This window comes from Rhinolophus sinicus, linkage group LG04, assembly GCF_036562045.2.
Source record: "Rhinolophus sinicus isolate RSC01 linkage group LG04, ASM3656204v1, whole genome shotgun sequence".
In the NCBI taxonomy this organism is placed as follows: Eukaryota; Metazoa; Chordata; class Mammalia; order Chiroptera; family Rhinolophidae; genus Rhinolophus; species Rhinolophus sinicus.
The window spans coordinates 174,152,546-174,178,577 of NC_133754.1; the positions used below are offsets into that span (position 1 = coordinate 174,152,546).

The following is a 26,032-nucleotide window of genomic DNA, read 5'->3' on the forward strand; positions in this document are numbered from 1 at the left end:
GAAAGGAGACGCTGAGTCCTCACTCTTCTGGGCATGGGTTGGGCCATGCGTGCAGCAGTCCTCATAAAGGTCATCCTCTGCCAGGCAAACCAGAAGTCACTCAGCCCCGCAATGTTTCCACGAATCACCCTCTCCTGTACACAGGTCTTTATGGAGCCCTTGACTTAGAGGGTCTACTTTGCTGCAAAGGCCAGGGCTGTGAAGGACCCTGGCGATCACGTAGCCCGGTGGTACGTAACTGCACTTCACGGAGCTCCACATTCTAAGCAGACATCTCAAGGACCACTTTGGGAGTGAGGGGAGAGAAGGCAGGTAGGACAGGGCTTGGGGCCCTCTTAGCCAGAGCAATTCTGCTTTCCTTGGGTTCGCATGGTGATTTGCCCAAGATTCCACTTGAAGGGAAGCTTCTGTTACTAAAAGAAGATTTGGAAAACCATGACCATCTTACAGAAGAGAATGCTGAGGTGCCTGGTGAGGACACGTGTGGCTTTGCTACTTGGCAACCATTGTGGTATCGGCTCCTAGACTCTTTCAAAATGTAGCCCTCCCTTCAACCACGGGCAGCCTGGAAGGAACTTCAACCCAGGTAACCTCCTTTTCCCTAGGTGAGGGGTAAATGTGGTCGCTTTGAGCCAATGAATGCTGAAGGGAGGGACGAAAGGACGGACGCCCTTGGAGCCCCTCTATGCTGATGAGGATGCTGGGTCCCCAGCGTTACCCTTTCTAAGCCTGCTTCTTCAGCTTTTCCATCTTTCCATGAGCCATCCCAAATACTTCCCATCAAGCCCCTTCGCTTAAATAAACAGAGTTGTTTTCTGTGGCTTGCAATCCCCCCGATAACAGTGTGAGAATGTATGGACGACTTGCTCAAGGCACTCGGAGAGTTAGACCTGTACCCAAGATTAGAAATCGGAGCTCTTCAAGCACCGCTCGGGGCTGCCCGGGCTTGCAGCTCCCTGTCAGAGGAGTCCTTCATCTCGGGTCGTCTGCCTTCTCTCTTCCAGCCTCTTTTCCTCAATCTCACGGGGCCGAGAAATATAGTCACCTACCTTCCTCTCTATATCCTCCAACACAACTTACAGGCCAGCCTGCCCTCAGGGGCCTTCACCGTAAATCACACGCCAGCCCCTCTTTATTGGCCTTCATCTGTTGACTGTGCAGAGAGACACGTATAGGTATTATACCAGGAGCTGGAACTCAAGCCAACCAAAAACAAGATACATTCTTAACGGATTCCCGACGGTGCTACTCCAAAGTGTGTGTGTCCCTCTCTCTCCCACCTGAGCAAGGATTAAAGGAAACTTCTGCTATTTCCCCTGGTTCAGAGAGCACCTGTGAATATCCTGTTTCTTTCTACGTGGTTTTACTTTTTGCTCCCAATCTAAAGATGGTTTAATTTCCTATACGAAGGAAGCACGGGGGACTCGTGTTGGGGGCTGGGGAGGAGAACTTCAGTTTCTGTTCGTTCAGCTTGCTCAGTGACTACAGAGCTGTTTCCAACAGGAGCAGAAGTCGCTCCCAAGGCATTTGAGGGAGATGGGAACACAGGAGCCTAATTGCATCATACAGCCGTTTGACCAAGCGATCACTAACTTTATTACAGCGAAAGAAAATGGAAATGACAGAGCCAAATTTAACTCATCCATTCCCCAGCTTTCACTCCGGACTCAGGCCACCAGCTGGGGGGCACGGGGAACAGAGCGGGGTGCTCATGGGTCGTGAAGGAAATGAGTTCTTTGTGGTCTGCAGCTCCCTTTAGGAGTGGAAGCGGGGTACGCACACACTTCATCTTACTTAGTTCCAGCCATCCACCGGGTTTCCCCATAGTCTCCGCTGACTTGCCATGATGGCGGCAAGAAGGACTCTATTACGCTCCAGGACCCATTCATTCATTTGCTCATTCACTCCATAAATATTTACTCACTGCTAATTATGAAGCAAATGCTTTGAGAAGCACAGTGTGGAACACACCCTCTGCCCTCAAAAAAAGTTTGTAGTCTAGAGGTGCCAGCAGACAATAAACATAGTCAAACAGATATCCAGGTACAATTCGGATGAGATGGTCAGGGAAGGCATATGGGGGGGCCTCAGGCAAGCCAGAGAAATACAGCACGGGAGAAAGTGGGGGAGGGCAGGGCCCCCTGAGCAGCGGCCCTGTTCCCAGCCATGTATTAGAATCCCTAGCTCACCCGGAGAGATGAAAAACAAAACAGTACAGTAATGCTTAGCTATTCTGATTGAATTGGCTTAGGTCAGGGCGAGACTTATTATTATTATTTTTTTTTTAATTAACAGAGCATTATTTTTTAAGAGCAGTTTTAGGTTTACCAAAATATTGCAGGGAAAGCACAGCGAGTTCCCACTTACCACCGCCACCCCACCCCACTCCCACACACAGTTTGCCCCATTGTTATTTACACCTTGTATTAGTATGGCACATGCGTTACAAGTGATTTGCCGATATAAATACATTACTATGAATTGAAGTCCATAGTTTACTAGGGCCACTCTTTGTGGTGTGTGCATTCTACGGATTTTGACAAATCTGAAAACGTGTCTATTCTTTCTGTATGTACGGAACAGTTTTGCTGCTGTAAAAACCCCGTTGCCCACCTGTTTGTGTCTTCCTCCCTTCCCCTAAACCCCCGACAACAGGTCCTTTCCTAGTCTCCATAGTGTTGCCTTTTCTAGAATGTAACACATTCAAAATCACGCAGTATATGGCCTCCTCAGATTAGCTTCTTCTGCTTAGCAATATGATTTTAAGTTTCTTCCATGTCTTTTTCAGGCTTGACAGCTCATTTCTTTTCATCCGTGAATTATATTCCGTCGTCTGGATGTATCACAGTTTATTTATCCGTTCATCTATTGATGGACATCTTGTTTGCATCCAAGTTTTGGAAATTTTAAATTAAGCTGCTGTAAACATTCATGCGCAGGTTACTGTGTGGACATAAGTTTTCAACTCATTTGTGTAAATACCAAAGAATGTGACTGCTGCCTCATATGGCAAGAGTATGTTTAGTTTTATAAGAAACTGCCAAACTGTCCCACCCCCATGTATACTAATTTAATTTGCATAGGGTAGATTCCAGGGCCTGGCATTATTTAAAGCTTCCAAATATTCCACTGTGCAGCTAAGGGTTGCGTGTCTTGTAGGCCTTGGTTGGCGATCCTGTATTTTATGATAAGCACCAGGGGAAGTCATTGCGGATGGAAGCAGAGACGAGGCACTGACGTGACGCTCAAGTTTATCAAGTCTTTCTGGTAGCACGTGGGAATCGGGAAGGCCTGGGAGGGGAGTAAGCAACAGTGAACCTGAGCACCAGTTAGGGGTCTGTTGAATTACGTGTCAGAGACCAGAGTAATTTCTACCAGGAGACAGATGTTAAGAAATGGGTGGATTCAAAAGATATGTTTGGGGGAAGGGGAGGAAATTACTAATCTTCAGTTATAGGTTAAATGTTGAAGTGGAGGGAAACAAAGGGAGAGATGGAAGGATTACAAGAGATACTTCCGATTTTGTTCCAGAAGCAAATTCAAGTTTACCGTGCAGACATGTATCCTGGGTTTCTAGCCGATCTTCTTCTCTGGGTTCACCCTCATCCCTTCCCACTCCTCTTCCTTCTTTTCCATTTTGTTCTTTTAGTTTTGTTGTTGATATTTTTGAAACAAGAAATCCTCTTTACTCCAAATGAATTGCTATTTCAAAGGACGACTAAACCCTGGCAAGCTAATTGAGCATATGCCCTTAAGGTCAAGCTCAAGAAGCTGCACGGCATTTTGGGGGTAAGGTAACTTGGCTCAGATGCCTTTCATTGTCAGTCACAGCCAAGGGTGGAAATTTTAGAAGGGATGATCTCTTAAGAAGGTTTATCATTCTGGAAACTTTTCTTCTGAAACTCTTCAGCAGATGTTTCGAATGCCCTGAGGGGAAAAGCTTTAAATAACGGGCTGGTGATGAACAACGCCAAGTGCAGCAGAGATGAGAAAGAGGATCCCACCAGAGCCACAGAAAAGAGCTTCAAATCTATAGCCAAACAGGAATAAGACCCCCAGATCCTTTTTACCAGCTGCTCTCAAAATCCTACCTCACACTGAAAATCAGGGACCTGGCCAAATTGGTACAATATGCATCAAATGGTCACAGAGGCCTCAGAAGTCCTCCGGGATATTTGGAGTGACATGTGACACGGGGGCAGTGAAGGAGGCAAGCCTGTCAGCCTTGGGAGGTCCTGGCACTAGAAGGTGGGAGAGCTGCAGCCTGCACGGCCCGACCGACCTCTTCTCTCCTTTGCTCCAAATACCGCCCTGGACTGTCCGGCTCTGACCAGAGGTAGCCAGCTCTGAGCTGGGCCTGGGGCCATGTTGGTCAGCAAGGGGCTTGGGCTGGTTTCTCTGGTCAGGGTAGGCAGACAGGCGGGACTTGTGCTCTGGGTCAAGGCCGGGAGCAGACAGACACACAGAGATGTGGAGAGACAAGGAGAAAGGCAGACGCAACGAGAGAGGTATGGACAGAGAGAAAAGGAAACATTAAAGAGAAAAACGGAGAGAAAGACACCGAGGAAAGAGAGGAGCGACTCTCGCATTCCATTCTCATCCCAGCACTCACAGGGGAGCGTTTTCAGGAGTTCTCTCTCGAAGAAACACTCATAAATCTTCCATGAAACAACCATGGAAGCTCAAACCTGTGCATTCATGTCCGACAGCTCCGTCCGCACCTGTCTCCCCGGGAATGAGAACTGCCAGGGCTCCTTCTGCTAAGGCCCAGCTGTGGGATAAACCTGCTCTGGGCAGGGAGGGAGCAGAGTGAGGTAGAAAAAGAAAAGGCATTGGCTGAGAAAGACCCATCAGTGGCCAGGAATTCCTACCAGAAAGTGTCATTCATGGATTAATCTAAGACACCCTATTCTATAAGCTGCACCAGACTTTGCACAAGAAAGTGTTCGGGGCAATTGTTTTATTAGCAAACCTTGGCATATTTTCAAAGTAAATCGCTATGAATTTCCTTCTGACAACTGGATCTCTTTGAGATTAGTGGTTAAGCTGTCTTGCCCAGATGTCGGTTCTACCAACATTTATTGACACGTAGTCAATAACAGGCCCAGTACTAGGAACAGGGTACAGAGAAGACAAAACTCCATCCTTCCCCTCAAAGATCTCATAAGCAGTTCTGTGCAACAGAATTTTCTGCAATGGTGGACATGTTCCACATCTGTGCTGTTCGATATTGCAGCCCCTACCCACATGTGGCTATCATGTCAATTTAACTGAATTAAGTGAAATTTTAAATTTAGTCCCTGAGTCTTGCCACTCACACTTCAAATGCTCAGGATCTACACGTGGCTAGGGGGCCACTGGATTGGACTATGCAGATCAAGAACGAGGTAAGACGTAGACACATATTTTCATATAAGGGAGGTGGTCCATGAGGGATAGAAATAAAGTTTTCTGAAGAAAGTTATTCAGATATGAAGTAGGGGAGGAAGGGAAGAGGAAGAGGCAATGAGGATGGACGTTTCCATCCACCCAGAACGTAGCTTGTGCAGCACAGACAGGGCTCCACCGGCAGAAACGCAGGAGCACAAGGACATCCGTGATAGGGGAGGACTCAACTTGGGGCGAGTCAGGGAAATATGAAAGTAGAGCTTGTTTTCTGGGAGCAGTAAAGCAACAACAATAATGATGATAATAATAAACGCCGTTGGCTGAAATGCAGGCAGAGGAAGAGGAAGAGAGAAGAATGATGATGGGTCTGACCTTAGGTGGAGGGCTCAGCTGACAGGACGTGTGCTGCTAAGCCAGTGAGCAGTGAGCAGCCACAGAGGGTTCTAAGCGAGAGAGACATGACCTCTGGGAGTGATCCTTCCCGCAGCACATGAAGTGTCTCCTCCAAGGAAGAAACCAGTGCAGTATTGCAAGAGATGGGAGAGAGATGTGATAACATCAAGGAGAGTGGGAAAATGAGAAAGGAGCAGCTGCTATTGGATTACAAGATAGAGGGCTGTCCAGAAGCCTTATTTGGCCTAAAATAAGAATGGCATCCATAGGTCTAAGGATATCAGTGGAAGGCAGAGCCCTGAAGTCTTTCCTGAGCCAAAATCCATGCATATGCAGAGGAAGACTCATCCCAGAAAGGCAAGACTTTCACAATCACTTGTCAGCCCATGAACCTGTACTGCAGGATCCCCTCACCCAGTACCACCCCCCACTGTGCCCCGTCATAAGCCACCAGGGGCTTAGCACCCAATGAGAATTGGGTAGTGAAAAAAGGAAGCAGACAAAGGAGGAAAAGAAGAGAGAAGAGGTATGTTTTAAAATGTGCTGGGGAAGTCAAAACAAATTCCAAGCCATTCCTGCAGGAGATTTTTATGGGGCGAGACGTCCCCAAAATGGATTTTGAATTATACTCAGCACCTCATAAAGCATGGGAATTCTTGGCAACCAGCTCACACACACGGCCCTCTGGTTACCTGCCCACCCTCCCCAGCAGGATGACACGCTGAGACCCAGCTGGACGCCAAGAACACCTGGCTGGGTGGATTGAACTGGATCCTAAGAGGTCTCAGCGCACCTAGGGGAGGCTGCAGCCTTTTCTGGGCCTTGGTCTCCCTCTGTGCAGTTAGAGGGTGGGTCAAGATAAGCCTGAGGGCCCTGAGAGTTCTAAGTCCCATGGTCTGGAGAGCTGGCACATGAATAGAGTTACAGAGAGCCCCTGCAAACCTCTCCATGTGTACTGGAGGGCATATGTGGTGAGAGGAAAGAGAGCTTGAAGGGGAAATCTTGCTCTAATTCTCTCATTAGGTTATGCAAAGATCAGGTGTGGTCATAGGTGGGAAAAAAAAAAAAAAGGCTGTGATAAGGTTTCATTATTTTTTAAAATATTGAAAAACTACTGCTGGATAAAGAAATATTTGGAATGGCACTCAGGAAGCCAGCGTGATCTGGGACTTAAACAGCAGCTCTACCTTTCTGTGCTAGGTCATGTCACTATTGCAACCACAGTTTTCGCATCTGCGAAACAGCAAAAGTGTTGGGGTATCTCACTTAAAAGGCCACCCAAAGGGAGAAGAGCATGGATGGCAATTGCTGTGGGTCCCAGGAGGGGCCATGAACTCTGAGAGTGGAATGACTTGATTTCCTGACTCCAGAGTTCAGTTCCCCTCTCTTCATGTTTCTTAAATTATTTGTTCCAGCTTTATTGAGATATAATTGACATGTAACATTGTGTAAATGTAAGGTGTACAACATGATGATTTGGATACACTTATATATTGCAAACCGATTACCACCACAGCATTTGCTAACATTTTCATCATGTCACATAATAATTACCATTTCATTTTTGTGGTGAGAACATTTAAGATCTATTATCTTAGCAATTTTCAAGTATGTGATAAACTACAGTGACCATGCTGTACATTACCCTGTTCCCCCGGAAATAAGACCTAGTCGGACTATCAGCTGGAATGCGTCTTTTGGAGCAAAAATTAATATAACACCTAGTCTAATATGATATAACATAATATAATATAATGTAATATAATATAATACCGGGTCTTATTTTACAATAAGACCCGGTCTTACAGTAAAGACCGGGTCTTATATTAACTTTTGCTCCAAAAGACGCATTAGAGCTGATTGTCTGGCTGGGTCTTATTTTCGGGGAAACACGGTAGATCCCTAGAACTTACACACCATATAACTGGAAGCTTGCACTCTCTGACCAACACCTCCCCATTTCCCCAACTCCCCCCACTAACCGCCATTCTCATCTGTTTCTAGGAGTTTGGCTTTTTTAGATTCTACATATAAATGACATACAACATCCATTTTTCTCTGATTTTATCTCACTTGGCATAATGCCCTCAAGGTGCTTGCGCATTGTCACAAATGACAAGATTTCCTTTTTTCTCACAGTTGAATAATATTCCACTGTATGTTTGGACCACATCTTCTTTCTCCATTTATCGGGTGACTGACACGAATGTATTTCCATATCTCAGCAACTGTAAATAATGCTTCAGTGAACCAGGGTGAGGCCCCCCCCAGCACACTTTCTCTCTTTAAGATCCTGCTTTCATTTCCTTTGCATATATACTCAGAAGTGGGATTGCTAGATCATTTGGTAGTTCTGTTTTTAATTTTTTAAGGAACCTACATACTGTTTCCCATGGTGGCTGCAACAATTTACATTCCTACCAACAGAGTATGAGGGCTCCCTTTTCCTATTCTTTAAATCAGAGTTTTGGGCAAAATGGTATCTACAGGCTCAAAGACTAAAATTGTTGTGAATTCATGCCTCTGTCAACCTGACACATGTATATATATTCCAAAGCTTTCAGCTAGCCTTCTCTCCGCTGATCACCAGCTTAACCAGCACTCCCCAAGATTTGTGTAAAACATCCTGAAGCTCACAAGCCCTGAGCGCCCACACTAGAGAGTAACCTCCTCTCCGGCATTCTTCAGACTTCGCAGTCGGCTGAGCTGCATTTTCAGAGAGCCAGTTTGTTTCCTAAACCTGTTTATGTCTGTTGCGTTTCGGATCATTATAAAATTTAATGAGTTATTGTGAAAATTAAAAATTCATGAGCATCGGAAGAAGGCAGTTTCTACGAGGACATAGTTGATTGTACTGTACAATTAAAGAAAGTCACTTAAGTATTGCTATGAGTTAGGTCAGGTGTGACAACTATAAAAATTTAAAAAGGAATCATAAAACTCTAGAAGAATGACTTGGCAAGCAAACATCTTTAAGCCCTCAGTCCCCTTTAATGAAACATTCGAGATCATATTTGGTGTATTATGAGCAAGAAAGATGTCATGGCACTCCAATCAGCCGACCCAGACTCAGAAAAGACGCCCTGGCCTGTGTCAAATAATTGGCGAATGTATACACATTCATGTATCTTAAGTTAAAGTAAAATGCTTACTATCTTTTATGATCTCCTGCTTTAATAGCCTTTATCTATTAACTGACCAACTGTCAAGCACACAGCTTCATACAGGAGGGCTAATAAGGTAAGCAACTCAACCTAAACCCAGGTAACCCTGTCCTAAACAGTGTGTCTCCCCAATGAAGTATGAAAAAAAGTCTAAGGAGGAAAAGAACTGCTTTATCCATCACGTCAAATACGGTACCAGGAAGAAAGAGACACCACCCCCGACTCATTGTAATAATTGTCCCCTTTCTGGCTCCTCCATCGCTGAGTTCAGTTTCCTCTTTTAGTTCTCCAGACAGAAAAATTATTTTTGTATCTTCTGACTCTCATATGTATATGTAGGTATGTATATGTGTGTATATATGTAGGAATGTGTGTATGTATATATGTGTTATGTGCATATATACACACACATACACACATACCATAGATAGATAGATAGATAGATAGATAGATAGATAGATAGATAGATAGATAGATAGATAGATAGATAGATATATCTCCCCTATATACATGTCAGAAAAGAAGAGAAAATGTGACGGTAGATTCTGGGGCCTGACCATGCATGGAGCAGTTTTGTCAAGTTGGCTTAACATTAAATGTAAGATGATTAGTGAGCTTTCTCTCTTCATTCCACTTCCATAAACTACTGTGGCAGGAAGATTAACCATCTTCTTCCCAATCCATTGTACATGGGGCATGGTGGTGACGCTGTAGTCCAGACGTAGTACCTTGCTTGTGGACTATCATTTTGAAGCTGTGGAATCTTTTGTTCCAATGAAATGCGAGTTCCAGTGTTACAGACAGATAACAGTGGAGTGTCTCTTTAGCTGAAGCCCAGAGAAACTCATACTCCCCGGATCTATCATGGAACCGAGTTTGAAAACCCAATGCCCTAACAAAAAGACAATTTCATTAACATCCCTGAGCTGTCCGCAAAACACTCACAGAGTGACCGCAGACAAGTCACTTCCTCTCTGTGGCGTCACCAAAGGCGGCTGTTCAGGCACATATTTCTTCCATATTCCATGAGGATCCCAGCGTACTCTTCATCATGGTCACCTTTGTGGAATGTGATGGGGTGGGGAGAGGCTTTCACTTTTCCCTTATAATATTCCTGAATGGTCTGAATTATTTACAAGCTTGTATTCCTTTTGTGACAATTTAAAATTAAAGTTAAAAATGCAATAAGCTTGCATGCACTAGCTGCTGGAGTTACACATATTAGAGACGGATGTTTAACTTAGGACGCTTACAGACTAGCAAGAGAAGCAGACAACTAAACAATCACAGTTTTCCATGAAAATACGAACTGCAGTGAATATACAAAGTTATTTGGGGAGCAAGGAAAGTCACATTGGAAGCCATGAAGGTATATTCCAGCTGGATTCTTAAAAGATGGGTAGTAGTTATAAGGCAGGAAAGATCATTTTAAATGTATATATTAGAGGGAAATCTGACAATTAGGTGGGCAAAACTTAGATTTTAAACCAATATCCTTGTATCAGTGGCTGGGCTAGATCAATGTTTCCCAAGGTGTAGGATGAGAGATAAATGTAAGTGACACGTGAATACATATATATACATAACTTCAGTAGTTACATTACTTTTACAGGCTGTCTTCCATTTATAGCAACTTATTCCGGTGTTCCATTCTTGACAGTGCTACAGAGATTCCTTTCAAAAATAAACACAGCTAATCCCATTTGCAATGTGACCTTGTGCAATTAACTTGATCTCGCTGAACGGCCATGTCTTCATCTAGAATATGGAGATACTAAAAATACCCATGAAAAGGAGTTTTTTTAATCGAAAAGTACAAATGTTATTATCCCAATAGACTGTAAACTTCTTCCATTTCTGTGCGCCCCCTCTGCTCCCCAGAGACTAGGCACAGGGTGTGAGATGGAAGAACCACTAAAAATGACTGAAGGGGCTTAACTCCAGGCAAGGAGAGTTTAAGGTGAACAAGAGCTTTTAGGTGAACTAGGTTCACCCAGGGAACGCAGATAGAACTCATTGCCTATGCAAACCCCAGTTGGTCTTAGTGACTGACCGGGTTGCTGCATTGAGAAGGGATCTGACGCTGTGATTCAGTTATTGATTAGCAATGTCTGATCCCACAAATGTATCTTCCACCCATTCATTCCTTCATTCGACAAATACTGATTCAGAACCTGATGGGCACAGCTCTGGGCATCTGGAATGCTGGTAGCGGACAAGACCGGAAGGTACCGTCTCTCTCATGGGGTATCCTAAGCAGCCCAGTCTCCCAGCTTCCTGAAGACGACCTGGCTCTGACAACACTGACTTCCTCTTACAGGAGGCCAAGGGGGAGTGTCATTTATTTGAGGTCACACTGCAAGTGAACGGCAAAAACAGCACGAGAACCCAAGGCAGATGCTTCCCCACCCAGCACAGTTTGGGACTCAGCAGACTTGCAAAACCTACTGTGTTTTCCAAGGTGTGCAGCTGTCCTTTCTCCTCCACCTGCTTTCTGTCTTGGGGGAGGGGTAGCCTTCTGTTCCCTGGTTGGAAGCAGAGAACCACCAGAGGAAGGCCATTTCCCTAGAGGTTTCTGCAGTTTGCAGAGGTGGTTTAGAGAGGCCAGGAGAATAAAGTGGAGAGAGAAATGAAGGGAGGGAGGGACTGTAGGAACCCTGCTATTGGCAGACAGGTAATTGGTTACTTTGGGTGGCCAGCTTCTCCAATCTCCCTCCTGGGGGAGGATGGAGAGAAAGGAATTGAAGAAGGTTCCCTAACAAATTACTGTGAGACTGGGCCTGAAACTGTGAGTTGCATCTGGGTTCAGGGTTTGATCTTCAGAGGCCCTAAGAAGGATGCAGAGAGAGAGGGAGTCTGCTGCAGCAGCTTCCAGTCTCAGAAGCCCCCTGAGAAACCCTTCTCTCCCTCCTGGGCCCCTTCTGAGCCTGGGGGAGGAGTTCCGGGTGGGGGGGGCGGAGAGAAGAACCTCAGGGATCACTTGATTTAATCTCATCACATTAGAAATGAAGGGAAGCCCAGAAATCCATAGGGACTTGACCACACCCAGCAGAACGGGCACCAAACCCCAAGACTCCCCCCTCCCATGGCTGCCACCAAATGACCCTGCCCCTTGGGTTCCATGAGGTCTTTATTCACAAGACTTCCTCTGAATTGCCCTCAACTCCCTCCAAAGCAAAGAAAGTGGGGGCAAAAGTACAGGCCTACTTGTTTTGTTTATTTAACAAACACGTACGTAGCACTGCTGAGCGGCAGCACTGTTCTACATGTTCTACAAACTTTAGCTCTTGGGATCCTCGGAACAATAGCCTAATAAGCAACAGAATGACCCAAGGAGGCAGGTACCCTCGAAGGTGGTGATCACAAACCATCATCTCGATTCCTGCCCACGTTTCATTCATTTGTCCAGAAAATATCCACTCATCACCTACTATGTGCTGTGTCCTGCACTATACAGTCTGGAGAACAAAAAGAGGAACAAGACATACTCCCTATCTTCAAGGAGCTGTCAGACAAAGGTTTTTTAAAAAAACAATGGAAAAGACAGCTATGGGGGCAGGGCGGAGGTGGGGGCGGGGGGTCTACCAGGGACTACTTAGGTCAGGGAGACTCCTCGGAGAAGGCACTATTTGAGTTTTGTGAGCCAGAATGAAAATGAACTCAGGGAAGAAGGCAACATTTGTAAAATGAAAAAAGAATTTGGATTTTAGCTTAAGAGCAATGAGAAACAATTAGAAGTTTTAAACAGGGGAGTGGCGAGATCTAATTTGCTTTCTGGAAAAGATCACTCTGGCTACTGCACACAGCAGAGCTGGCAAACTTTTTCTGTAAAGGTGAGCGTTAGCAACTATTTTAAGCTTTGTGGCTCCAATACTCATTGTTGCTACTATTCGTCTCTGCTGCTGAAGCGCGCAAACAACCACAGACAGGACATATACGAGTGTATGCGTGTGCATGTGTTCTAATAAATCTGCATGGATGGATCCTGACATTGGAATTTCATATCACTGTCACATATCATGAAACTTTAGTCTTCTGTGGATTTCTTTTTCAACTATTTAAACAAGTAAATCAGCGCACAGGCCACACAAAAGCAGGCGGCAAGCTGGATTTGGCCTGTGTGCTGTACCTCGTATGGTGTCAAGAAAGGCTGGGAACAGAAAGGCAGCAGGAGACCAGTTAGAAGACTGATACAACACCCAAGCGAGAAAGGAGGATGGTTTGGACAAAGGGGATGGCCGCAAAAGAATATGAGAAACAAGTAATGCTGAGAATCATTCTAGAAATCATACCCCAGGGTTGGCTGACTGAAAGAATGAGAGAAGCAAGGGAAAGGGAATATTAAGGATGAGTCCCTCGCTTAAGTAACTGGGTGAACAGTGGTCTGGCTTCCTGAGATGGGGGAGATGTGGGGAGAGCAGCTTTAGGGGTCAAACCACACACTGATAGTGTGATCCTTGACAGGAGGAAAACCAGGGCGCCTGACAGTTGCCAGATAAACTACAGGATGCCAAGTTAAATTTGAGTTTCTGATAATCAGAGTCACTTTTAGTATAACTGTGTTCCAAATATTGCACGGGACACAGTTAAGCAAGTATTCATTGGCTGAAAGTCAAGTTCAACTGGGCATTCTGTATTTCGTTTGTTGCATTTATTTTTATTCAGAAATTTGGCAATCCGAGCTTTAAGCATTCAGGGGAAAAAACTACAAACTTGATCTAAGCCTTGGAGGAGAAGGAGAAGGTTTCTCAAAGCAGGTAATAGCTGAGCTGAGGCTAGGAGTTGGCCAGGTGAATTGGGACCTGGAAAAGCATTCTACGCAGAGAGAACAGCATTTCTGTGCCAGGGTCAGGTAGGGGAGGTATGCCTTGTGCCCTCAGATATCTGCAGGTCATCCATGAAGCTAGAGCCGCGAGTGTGACTGCGAACGTCAGGACGCCAGGCTAGAGGTTTGCAGGGACCACTTCATGCAGGTACACGGACCTCCAAGAGTTGGTACAGCCTCCCACGGGGATTCCTGAGTGGGGCTCTGTCCATTTGGAGGAAAGGGAGGGAAGAGAGTTTGTCCAAAGACCAGCTGGGATCCCCAACAGTTGCTCTGCGACTGGCACCTGGTTCTCATTCAAGCCCTGTCTCAGCCCTGTGCAAGCCGACCAGTCCTCTCTGGTGCCTTTCCCTGCTGCCCGCCCCCTACCCTCCTCCACCCACGGCCTCCACTGAAATGATTCCCCCAAATGCAGCTATTACTGTGACTGGAAATCTCTTTACTGCTGATTCTGCTAATGGAAAGATTCCTTCCCTTTTCGGCTGCTTGCAAAGCCACTCGTGACTTTCCTGGGTGCCTGAGAGCAAGGTTTTGTCAGCCTGCTGCCAACAGAAGGGAGAGAGGATTCTGCCCCGCCTGCCTCCTCCAACACCCACCTGCCTTAGACTCAGCCTCTAAGAGCTTCTCTGTCCAAACTGTCCTCAGACAACCCCGGAGTCTCCCCGCTTCTCCCTGGTCCTGGAGAACAGCAGAGATCCATGGTCAATTTCATCCTTCTTTCTGTCTTGCTTGGGGGGAGAGGGAGGGTGAGGAGAGGTGTAAGCATAGCCTGCTGGAGTGGAAGGACAGGGAAGGGAAGGAGAATTTGCATACATTATATATTCCTACCTCCACTTCCTTCCACAAAAGGATTCCAGGTGGCTAAGAGGCAGGGAGCACAAACTGTGTGCCAGACGTCGGGCAGGTGCTCTGCACACAACTATCTCTGCGAGGATCACACGGCTTCGTGTAACTAAAAATTGAGTTTGGTGCTGGGCACTCGCTAAAATCTCATTTACGGAGGGATCTCCAAAACTCAGGATCACAGCAACCCAGAGTACCCATTATTATGCTATCTGCACTTTACTGGTGGGCAAACAGAGGCTCAGCGCGGCGGCATACAGCAGCCTACAGTTAGGAAGCTGTGCATTCGGACTCGAACCCAGAGCTTTTGAACGTCAGAGCTGGCACGCATCCCACCCCAGCACACTGCCTCTCAGTCAGAGCGGCTGGGCTACAGACGGGATTTTGCTGCGGATTACCTGTGGGGACCTTGGGGAGCGTACTTCTGTCAGCTAGGTAAATGAGGCAGGTGGGCTGGATCTGAAAGGCGTTCTTTTACCCGGTTCTAATATTCTAGGAGAAGTCTACACTACCTCTTTGGATGTTCACAGCATTTGATATATCTACCTATATATCTGTACCTATAGATATAGAGATACAGATTATATAATATTATATATCCCATATGTACAGGTAATGGAATACAAATCCCATTTTCAAGGTGGGAACAAAAAAGTACAGTGCTGCTGCTAAGAAGCAGGAGATGGGCAAAACTCCCCTTGGGGCAGGGCAGGGGGGTGGCAAGGAAGGTGCCCGTCGGGCTGTGTCTCAGACAACCGATGCCCTGACAACTTCTAGAAAGAGAATGAGAGCTGCTGTCAGTTCCTGGGAGGCCGAGATCACAGGTCTCCTAGTATAACACTTGCCTACATAAGGTGGGGACTTCCTAAGCACTGGAGGAAGAGGGAAGTGGAAAGAGAAGACAAGAAGGAGAGGAGGGAGAGAGGGAGTGAGGAAGGGAAGGAGGAAGGGAACTGAGAAGGCACAGCCACATAGGAATCCGCTTTGCCAAGTAGTCCTGGGAAAATGAGTGGCATCTAGAAAAATTGAGACAAGGCTTGGTGCTCTCTTGGCAAATGAGCAGGAGTGACAGGGCCTCCGGAGATGCTGAGTCAGCTCCTGGCAGCACAGAAATAAGATGTTCTGCCCCTTGGGCCCAGGAGGCTGTCACACCTGCAGTTCCTATCTAGGAAACATCTCCAACTTGCTGGTAATGAGAAGAGGAAGAGATGAAAAGCAAAAGAGTTTGTCAAAGAGACAGAAACTCAAAAATAGTCTGGTTCTGTGCAGCATGAGAGGCAGACAGAGAGCCAGGGTTTGGAACCAAGCGGACATGAGTGTGGACCCGTTCAGCTGTGTAACAGCTGTGTGATGTGGGGTGTGTGCCTTAACTCCTCTGAGCCTCGGGGCTCAACTAGGACATCCTGTCCGTTTCTGAGCATCGAGGAAAGGATGAAATGCGGTAACAGATGTACCAGCAGAGCACCTGGGGCAGAGTAAATAGTCAGTACCCAGTTGCAGTTTTCATAGCCTACCCCACGCCAGACTGATAAAGCCTGGAATACCAGCCCCATCCCTGCCGGCCTGGCAGGCGTGCCCTCAGGCGGGAGGAAGGCACATTAGCATAAGAGTCAAGGAGACTGGCATCTGGTGCCTGCACTACCACTGACTTGCTATGGTGGCTTTGATTTCCCCATCTCTGTACAGAAGGATTTCGTTTAAATAATCTCCTAAATTCTTACCATTTCAGACATTTGACAATCCCAGAACCACGCTGTATCATCCCCCCCAAAACATCCAGTGCCTCTGTGCTTGCCGCAGTGCAAAACTTCTAATCCCTCATCTAGCGTCCATGATTCAAGATAAGGTTTTTCCTCTAATCAAACTGGTCCCATTATTCATCTGACAAATATCCAGAAATAATAAGGAGGTAGGAGAGGGTAGAGAAAATGGCTATGGGAGCTCAGAAGAGGCGGTATTCCAGCTTAGCCTTCACAGACGGCTGGAAGTTCAACACCTGTCTGGTTTTGTCCGCTCTGGATTCTGGGATGATACTTGGCAAACCCTGGGTTCTAGTCATCTAAGATCCCCTGAATTAGGATGTGCCAAGCACAGCGGGAGGCACTGCAGCCCCACAGATGAAGAAGGTATGTTCTCCACTTAGAATCCACAGGCAAGAAGCACAAGTCAGACCATGAAACACGTAAGTTTTGCTCTCTACTCCAAGCCACCACCATCACGTCACCTGAACAGGCTCTCACAGCTTTGCCTGCTTCCATCTTGGCTCCTTTACAGAGCATGCTCAGTAATTCTTTTGAAATGTAAGTCCGATACGGATATTCTCTTGCTAACAATCCAGCATGGCTCTCCATTTCACTCAGTAAAAGCCCGAGTCCTGACAGCAAGCTGGATGGGCCTGTGACTCCCCTTTCCTCTCCTGGCCTGGCCGCCATCCCCTCGCCCCCTCCAGGCCACAGGGCCATCTTCTTGCAGGCTCCTGAGCACTCCCGGTGTGCTCCAGAGTCAGGGCTCCAAGGAGCATTCTCTGTCTGGAATGCTCTTCTCCTGAACACCTGTGTGGCTAACTCCTTCATCGCCTTCCAGTCTTAGGTCTAATCCTACATCCTCAATGAACTCCTCTCACTCTATTTCATATGAAAACCAACTTCCTCCCTGCAAAAATGTCCCCATTTCATTTATTTTTTTGCCTCTTTTTCATCGAATGTATCACTTTCCCACTTACGTAATTCTCTTATTTATTATCTTTATTGCCATGGTCCTCTCCCTCCCTGCCCCCCTCTCCTGCATAGGAGCTCTCTGAATGCAGGAATCTGAGCCTTTTGCTCTCTGGTGTGCCCTAAACATCTGGACCTGTGCCCAGCATATTGAAGGTGCTCAATAGTTCTTCAGGGTCCAGCACTGCTATCGCGATCTTTATACTGATAGTGAGTGCGGAGGCCCAGAATGTTCAAATCCAGAATGAAGAAGTCAGGAAAGACTTCCAAGAGAAGTTGACATTTCAGTTCAGTCTTGAAAGGAAAGAAGGGATTTCCCAGGGGTGGTGGGGCAGAGTTACAGAACAAGAAAGAAGGACTCTCAGTATAAGGAGAGCCTGGGCAGAGTCTGATCATGGACCTTGCGCCCCAATAAGGTGCTTGAACTTTATCCTAAGAACCACGGGGAAACAGGGAAATGCTTCAGGAGAGGGTAGTGGTGATCATAGCCATGCTTTTCATGACATCACTCTGTAGGCAAGTACCCCTGATGGATTAGACAATCAGGCGACAGGCAGACAGACAGACCAGTGAGTTGACTGCTGGAATCTTAGCAGAGGGAAGTGCTGAGGTCTGACCTGCCAGGGACTGTGCCAATGGGGACGGAGACATGTTTCCTCTTCATGGTTCAAATCCTAACAGTTTAGAACATATGGCATCTCGGTCAATTTTTGACTCACATACTGAGCTGTTTGCACGTTCTAGTGTGCTCGGAAGGAAGGTACCAATATTTCAGTCCCGAGTCTGACATTGTATAGTCCCTGCTGCCCCCGCCCTCCAATCCAAATGGAAATCTTCATGGGGGTTGTTGTCCAAAACAACTACAGACAAGCAGCCAGTGGGTGAAAGGAGAGAAGAGAGCCAGTCCTGCCAAGCACTGCTGCCTGCCTCCTTCTGGGGCACAGAGGCCGCTCTGCTAGAAGGAAAGGAAAACCAGATCTCGTGCTATAGTTAATCTTCTGTTGCCACTAGCTGGTCAGTGTGAGAACTTGGGAAAGGATCAGCACCCTCAAAGTTCAATCCGACTCTTTCTTTCCTCACCTGGAAAAGCGCAGGCTTCTTCGGCTCACCCCCACAGGCCGCTACTGAAAGGCAATGAGGGTTCCTCCCCCCTCCCAGAACCAAACCCAGAAGCTCAGGTTCTCAGGAGAGATTGGAGCCAAGCAGCTGGATATTCAGGCAGCAGAACACATTCAGTTACCCTAAGGGTATTTTTCTTCTGAGATTCTGAGGCTTTGTGTTTTTTTTATTTGTCTGGGATTTTTCGCAGGGGGAAGAGGAGAAAGCAGTGCATTTGAGGATGTTCAACTGAGTTGCATACAGAGACGTGTTTAAACCCAGAGCCGTGCGTTAGCAGTCCCGTGTTGTGATGGAAAGAAGCATGGAGTGGAATTCAAGACCAGCGGGGTTAAGTTTGAACGGCTGGTCCTTAAGTGGGTTTCGTCCACTGTCTGAGCCCCAGTATTACCACATAAAAGGAGGGGTGGATTCAGTGCGCTCCAGCAGTCTGTGATACTGTGAGTCCCTCAATGTTGATAGTTGTGGGAATAGTTTTCATGACTGCACCCAAAAAAGTCCCTGTCAGTGTACATCCTTCTCTCCTGCCAGCACAGGTGTTTACACTGTCCTGGGCAGCCAAAGACCAGGGTACAGCAAAGCAAGTAGAAACAGGAGGCGTCGCTTGCCAGACGCCTAGTCAGACCTACTGCTGGACCTGCTGTAAATGAAAATTATAGAACCAGCTTATGGCCTGAGGGCCTAGTTCAGGAAAACCATCAAGCTCCATGTCACACCAAAGCTTGCCGAGCTATGCTGTGTCGGCTTGTGTCACTGACCCCCAGAAACAGCAAATCCGGTTGGCCCTGAGCAAACTTCAGCCCCTCTAATACAGCGGAAACAAATCCTCCTCTCTCTCTACCCCACTTCCCTCTCAGTAATACACTACTTTCTGAGGGCAGGGCATCTCTCTCTGCACTGAGTATGAAATAGGCTTCATCAGATTAGAGCTGGCAAAGGGGTGGGGATGGACTGAGGTACGTGAGCGCAAAGTGGGGAAAGACTCGTATAGAGACCACTGAACACCCCTCTCCCCACTCCCAGGAGCCTGGAACATTAGAACAGGACGGGACCTTGACGTTTCAGGGCTACTCAGATGCTGACACTAGTGATAATGGACCTGGTGTCCACATGAGGAAAGAACATACTGTTTTGTTTTAATCTATCTTTGTTTGAAAACATCAAATTCCCCCTCTTATCTACCCCAGAATCTCTCTCACACATACACATACAGTAAAAACACAGGTACTGATTTTAATGAATATTCTATGGTAAGAAATCCCTTCAGAAAACCCAGCTTACTACTGTTTGTATCTGTTCTTCCTCCCTCTTAATAACTAGCATCAACCTGCAGAATCAAACCAGAAACCGAAACGGGCCGATAGCCTCAGTGTCTCCCTGGGCTAGGTCCTTTCTCCAGCCCAAAGCTGTGCAGTCTCTGCTTGAAGGCTTCCTCCCATGTGGACCCTACCATCCGTCAGGGGTCAGCATGCAGGCTTGTTGGACAGCTCCCTGGGACACACCCTCCTGTGGGCCTGAACTCTATCCCCTTAGTTTCTGCAGCTTTAAACATTCCTTAGAACCAGGCAGGCGAAAACACCTCCATCATTCCCTGTTGACATTTGAAGGACTTTGGTGGACTGTTTTCCTGAGGCTAAACTCCCTGCTTTTAACAACCCTCTGACCAGTCTCCTGGTCCCTCCTTCCAGAGGTTTTTCTCTTTCGGTATTCAGTTTTGTCATTGCAGAACTGACTAAGTTAGCATTTCAGACTGTGTCTTTCTCTTCCATGCAGGCCCATCAGCTTCCTGCAAAGAGCCTTCCTTTGGGACAGCTCTTCAGGACACTGCCAGATCGCCTCACGCAGGTGTACTGAAGACATATTGCTGGATGGTGTTTCCTTCTTCACGGGCCCTTCCCCAAATACAGAGCACACACCTCACCTGCGTGAGTTGTGTGACAAGGCAAGTCCTTAAGACATTCTGACAAGGAAGGGGTATGCTATTGTCTGTCTTTGCCCCCCTTCTGCTGAATCGAGGCTGGCAGTAAACAGTCCAGCTCGGCCACCGTGAAGCACAGGAAGAAGGAAGTCACTGCCCTACCTGCGGACAGGAGAGCGAAACCCACAAGAAACCCCAGGGCTGCCTGGGGGCAGATGAGGACTGAGTGATCTGCAGGTTCACCTCAGAAGCCCTGCACCGGCAGCTGCTCCTGCTCAAGCTCTTTCTTTTCAATCAGTCCTTCCCAACACCCCCATGTCACCGGCAAAGGAAAGAAGCCAGTAAGAGGCGAGAGGAGCTTGTCAGAGTGACGGAATGGGTCAGGGCACTTCAAGTGCATATGATCTCTACCTCCAAGGATTATTTTAGGGCTCATCTACCCACTCATGTCACAGCACAAAGAACTGAAGCTCTGGGAATTCCGTGACTTATTCAAGGTCACTGTGGACCAGAGCTGAGATTCCAGGGCCTCAGCAACTTGAAGTTCCCGAGCCGTATTGGAGCATTCAGCTTGTCTTCCAGTGTAGCGTTCAAGCCCTAGCTGCGGTTTTATCCTTCCCAGGAAGGATGCCTAGCCTCCTCCCAGTCTGTAGAGATGTCTTCCCTCCTTGATGTCACTGAATGTGTCATCCCCATCACTCGTTAGCACCATTAAATACAGTGCCCTTTGACATTCCATGAGTCATAGAACTTTGAGCTGGTAGGGTCACTGGAGGTCATTTAATTCATGCCTCACGTTCAAACTCTCCTACCTCAGCTCACCCATGCAGCTGAAGTTCCTTTCGAGAAATGTTCTTGTTGTGTGGATGAATTGTTATCTTTCTCTCCAGAACCCAGCGCCATGCCCTGCATACATGTATAACCAGCCCCTCGATGTATATGTGGCTCAGGATGGCTATTTAGCAATTACCAAGAATGTAGGTGTACAGTAGACTGAGATTCCCGTTCTGCCAAGTCTGCCATTTATTCACAGTCTGACCTTGGATTAGGTACCTGGTCTCTCTACGAATGTTTCCTAACCTGTAAAATGGCAGTAACAGCAGTGCCCACTAGATATATGTTATATGAATTAACAATAAAAGACAAGAGGAAAGCGCTTAGCACCACATTAAGGGTTCAATAACTATTTGCTATTCCTTGATCACTTTCAGGGAAATTCACTTTGTCAATGCCATTGACTTATAATCAGATTCTAAAGAAGAACCCCAGACAAAGAAACCTGGGGAATCTTTCACCTCTGAGGGAAACCTCCAACTACATAAAGCAGGATGGAACATGATGGGAAAAGTAGAAATATGAAGAGAGAAAAAGACCGGAAGAAAAGTCATTTAAGTCTGGGCATGACCAATAATACAGCCAATAACTCAAACAACAGAGGCAGAATGGAGGGAGACAGGGCCAGGTATGTATAGGTAACTCTTGTGAAAGAGGATGGTAGGCAGTGTGGGAAAAACTACCTTGAGTTCCCCCAGCTGGAGTCAGTAAAATGGGGATTCTATCTTTTATTTGTCCAATCACCCCTTTAATGCCAGGTTATATTTTACCACCACCAACTCTGGGCCCACAACCCACAGCATGGCCTGAGGGCTTTGGCAGACACCATCACCCCCTAGCGGTGGCTCACACACCCCACTATTGGCAGAATTTGGCATGTACTGACGTTGCACGCCCAGATGTGGCATGTGCCATCTCCAAAACCTTCGGACAGGTGAATTAATAATGAAAGACTCGCCCAACCCACCAGACACAAACACTCAGCTTTTAAACAAAGGGTGTTTAAAAGGTCTGGGGATGGGATGACGGGATGGGGAAAGATACGGCCATAAATGGCACCCCCGACAGGCAGCAGCCCTCATTCCCAGCCAGCCTGGCGCTCCTGCAGCTCACTGTGCACTCCGTGTTTACATGCAAACAGTAGAAGACCAACACAAATAAAAAGCCCACGTCTCCCTACACAGCTCCTGCTATACTAGGCCATCTGGTAACTACCTCGCTAGCCAAATCCCTGGGGGGGCGGGGGGGGGGGAGCCTTGAGCTGCCAGCCCAGGGCGCTGCAGGGAGGCGAAGGAGGCGGGGAAATCAATTCCTACATGCCTCCAAAAGGTCTCAGAGCTGCCAAGGAGAACAGCACCCAGCCACTCCACAGCAGGCAGTCTCCAGTGGCCAGGCTCAGCCGCCTTGCATCAGAGAAGGGCGCAGCTTCCAAAAGCAGGGTGCCAGGACACTCTAGAGCTAACTCACGGGTCCTGCCTGGGGTAATGGAGACCTCCAGCTCCTCACTTAGCTCCACACTCAGTTTGCCCAGCGCGCTCCCCGACAACCATTCCCTCTTGAAAGCCAAAGTTTAAAAAGGCAGAGATTGCCAGCTCTAGGAACTGGGGGCGACTCCTACAGCTGGCTGGACCGGGTCCCATACATAGTTGGGGAATTGGAATGCCCTGGGGCCCTTGCTTCCAAGTAACACTATACCCCCCAAACATCCCCTTCCCCCGCCCCGTATTTGACCAGTCATTTAAGGGGATTCCCACTCCTGACCTCCCAGGGGACTCTGGAGTAGAGATCAGGTACGGAGGAAGAAGGTTGGAATTGGAAATGGGGTGGAGGGATACCCTCAGTGTTGCCCAAAGGACCCGACCCTTGGGGGAGGCTGCAGGAGTTAGCCCTGAGTCCAAGGTTAGCTCTTCACCAGAAGGAACCCCGTCTCCACCGTCATCCCCTTCCGTGGAAATGGGCAGCCCCACAGGTGCACCTGTGTGTCCTGCCTGTGTGTATGCTAGGGTGTGTGTCGCACTGCCAGATGCGCTGCTGCGGGAAGTCCCCTCCTGCCTTGCCTCCAGGAAAGCTCAGCGTGCTCCAGTTGCAGCCAGCTGGGGAGAGCCCAACGGCCAGACACTGGAGGGCCTGGCCCGTGCTCAAGTCTCCCCAGGCAGCCAGCATGAAAAGGAAGGGGCGGGGCGGGGGGTCACAAAAAATACATTAACAAATATTATGGCTCCCGGAGAGAGGAGTCTGGTCCATTGATTACTCTTCGGGGCTTCTCGGACGAACAAAGAGTTAACCTAAGAGGTTCAAGCCCGGATTCTGAAGGCGCTGACCGCGAAGGCTCATCACCCCGGAGATGCCGGAGCTGAACTGTATCCAAGAAGTCAAGGATGAGGCAGAAGAGCTGGGGAGTCTCCCAGCAGCGAGCCCCGTGCCTCCCAGGCGCTGTTGTTGACCAGACTCTGACAACCAATCGCGCCCCGCGCCCCCAAGAGGGGAGGAGAGAGCCAGCGATCAGGGAGCGCGGGAGAGCTAAGGGGGAACAACATTTTTGTACGCGCTCTCCGAGATAATTAAGCTATCAATTACCCGGGTGGGAAATCAGCTGCGCTTCCCACAGCTCCTCGGAAGGGCCGACTCCTCCGGGATTCTTGCTGGGAACCAGCAGGCAGCAAGCTGCTGGCGAACTTTCTGATGAACTTTTCCATCTGAGCCCCCAACCCCCGGCCTCACCACCACCCTAGCCTTTCCCCTTCCATTTTCTAGCTTTCAAGTTATTATTATTAGCCAGTGGCTGAGATTCGAGGACAAACCTGCTGGCCGCTGGGGGTGGAAGGGGTGGGGGTGTAGAAAGGCAAATGCGACAGCAGGGGTTGGCGGGGGTATAATTCTGAAAGTGGAGACCTTGGGCTCAGAATTCCAGTCCTCAAAAATCACTCAATCCTCCCCTGCCCCACTTCACAGATGGCCAAAACTGAGGCCCAGAAAAGGGAAGAGACTCGGCCAAGGTCACCCAGCCCTTTCGGAAGACGAGTTTATGTGGACGGGTGATTCTACACAGAGCTTCTCCGCTCGGATTCTCGAGAAAATCTATCCCGAAGAGCAGAGCCAACAACTCCGACGCTAGGGCGAAGGGGCGGTAACCGCGGCGGCAGTGACCGTGCCGGGAGGAGCAATGGGCGGCCGGCTCCGCACCCGGCTTCGGAGCGGCGGACATACCCGGCCCTTAGTTCGAACACACTCAGAGATCTGGGGTCTCCGGCGACGGGGACAGACAGTGGCAGAGATCAACGTGTGGACTAAGCGACTGAGGGACAGGTCCCCACTGCAGAAGGGCTGGCACGCCCCCGGGCTCCCGCCACGCGCTTCCGGGACCTCCTAACCCACAGTCCTTTCCAACCACCTGTACGCCCTCGGGGCCCCTCAGCTGCCCTCTCCGCACACCGCTGGGGGCAGCCCGGGGCGGGGCTCCCCAGGGCGCCCCCACCCGTCAGACTTCACTTAGGGGTGCACAGTTCCTTGGGGTCTCGCGTGTGCCGGCGCCCAGACTTACCCAGAGTGAAGAAGGGCAGCTCGGTGTTGTCCAGGTCGTCCTGGACCGCGATGCGCCCCGGCAGCTCGTTACGCACAAAGAGCAGGAGGCGCGACTCGGCTGTGGCGCCCGCGGAGCTGGCGGAGCCCGGGGACGCGGCGGCTGCGGCTCCAGCCCCGGTCCCAGTCCCGGCCCCGGTTCGGGCGCCGCTCCAGCCGATGTCGCTCTCCCGCAGGGCGGGCAGTGTGGACACCGTGACGGTCTTGAGCCGGCAGGGGCTGTCGGGCTCCCGCGAGGCGGCGGCGGTGGCGCCGGCCAGCAGCGGCGGCGGCGGCAGCAGGAGCAGGAACAGCAGCAGCGGCGGCGGCGGCGGCGCCGGGGGGAAGCCGAGCCTCAGCCGCCCCCAGAGCCCCGAGCTGGGGCCGGGGCTGCGCCGGGCGCCGGCGGCGGCCATGGCGGGAGGGGCTGCGGTGCTGCGAGCCGCGGCCGCGGCGGTGAAGGAGGAGGAAGAAGCTGCGAACGCCGAAGCGAACCAGGACGCCGGAGCTAAGGAGCCGTGGGAGCCGCTCGCCAGCAGCCCCCAGCTCCCGGCTCCGCCTCCCGCTCGGCCCCGGACCGCCCCCCCGCGCCGCCTTCCCGGGCTCGCCGCCCGGCCCTGCTCTGGCTCCCCCCGCAGACCCCGAGCGTTTCGGAGGCTCCGCCCGGCCTCGTGCAAATCCCAGTCGCCCCCTCTCCTTTCCCAGGATCCCCCAATGCCGCTCTCACAGTGTTCTTTAGCCACACCACCCCTCTCCAAATTCCTAAAACGTAGGGACCCCCTTCAGGCTTCCCCTAATTTCCTCGGGCTCAACCCGGCTGGCTCACCTTCACCCACCCCTGGCTCAACCCAGAAGCTGCACCTGGGGGCGCCTTAGCCCAGCGTTGCTCCAGGCCCCGCCTTCTTGGGGGTAGAGGGCTCTTCTGGGTGGCCAAGACTTAACTTTGTCTCCCCTCAATCCCAGTAACAAGTCCTGTGTCCTTTTCTAGTCCCTGAAATAATCCCTTGTGGCTTCAGAGCCCCTCCCAAACCTACTGCCAACAACTCATGCAACCATTCTCCTGTTACCAGGACCCCACCTCTTCCCTCCACCCAGGCCTCCGCGGATACACTAACTGCTAAGGGCCCCAGAGGTGTCCAACTCCATTCTGCGGCCCTCACCCTCCCAAAATGCCTCAGCCAGGAGACTGGCCCCCTAGCTGCCTCCCTGCAATCCAGCCCACTCACGCGCTTTTATTTTGGATTCCTACTCCTAGCTTGGAGCCGCTCTACTTGGCTGC

At 49.1% G+C, this 26,032-nt stretch overlaps 1 protein-coding gene across 4 annotated transcripts in view; it reads right to left on the minus strand.

Moving 5' to 3' along the window:
- Positions 1–25,315, minus strand: part of ASTN2 (astrotactin 2) — an 839,920-nt gene extending 814,605 nt beyond the window's left edge. For 3 of the 4 annotated variants that reach the window (XM_074330926.1, XM_019731189.2, XM_074330924.1), the window contains exon 1: positions 24,737–25,314. In XM_074330926.1, the coding sequence (XP_074187027.1) occupies positions 24,737–25,169 (433 nt within the window). In that variant the 5' untranslated portion in view covers positions 25,170–25,314. Of the gene's footprint in view, positions 1–24,736 lie in introns of all 4 variants that reach the window. The other variant, XM_074330925.1, reaches the window with a different exon arrangement.
- Positions 25,316–26,032: the final 717 nt, after the last annotated feature.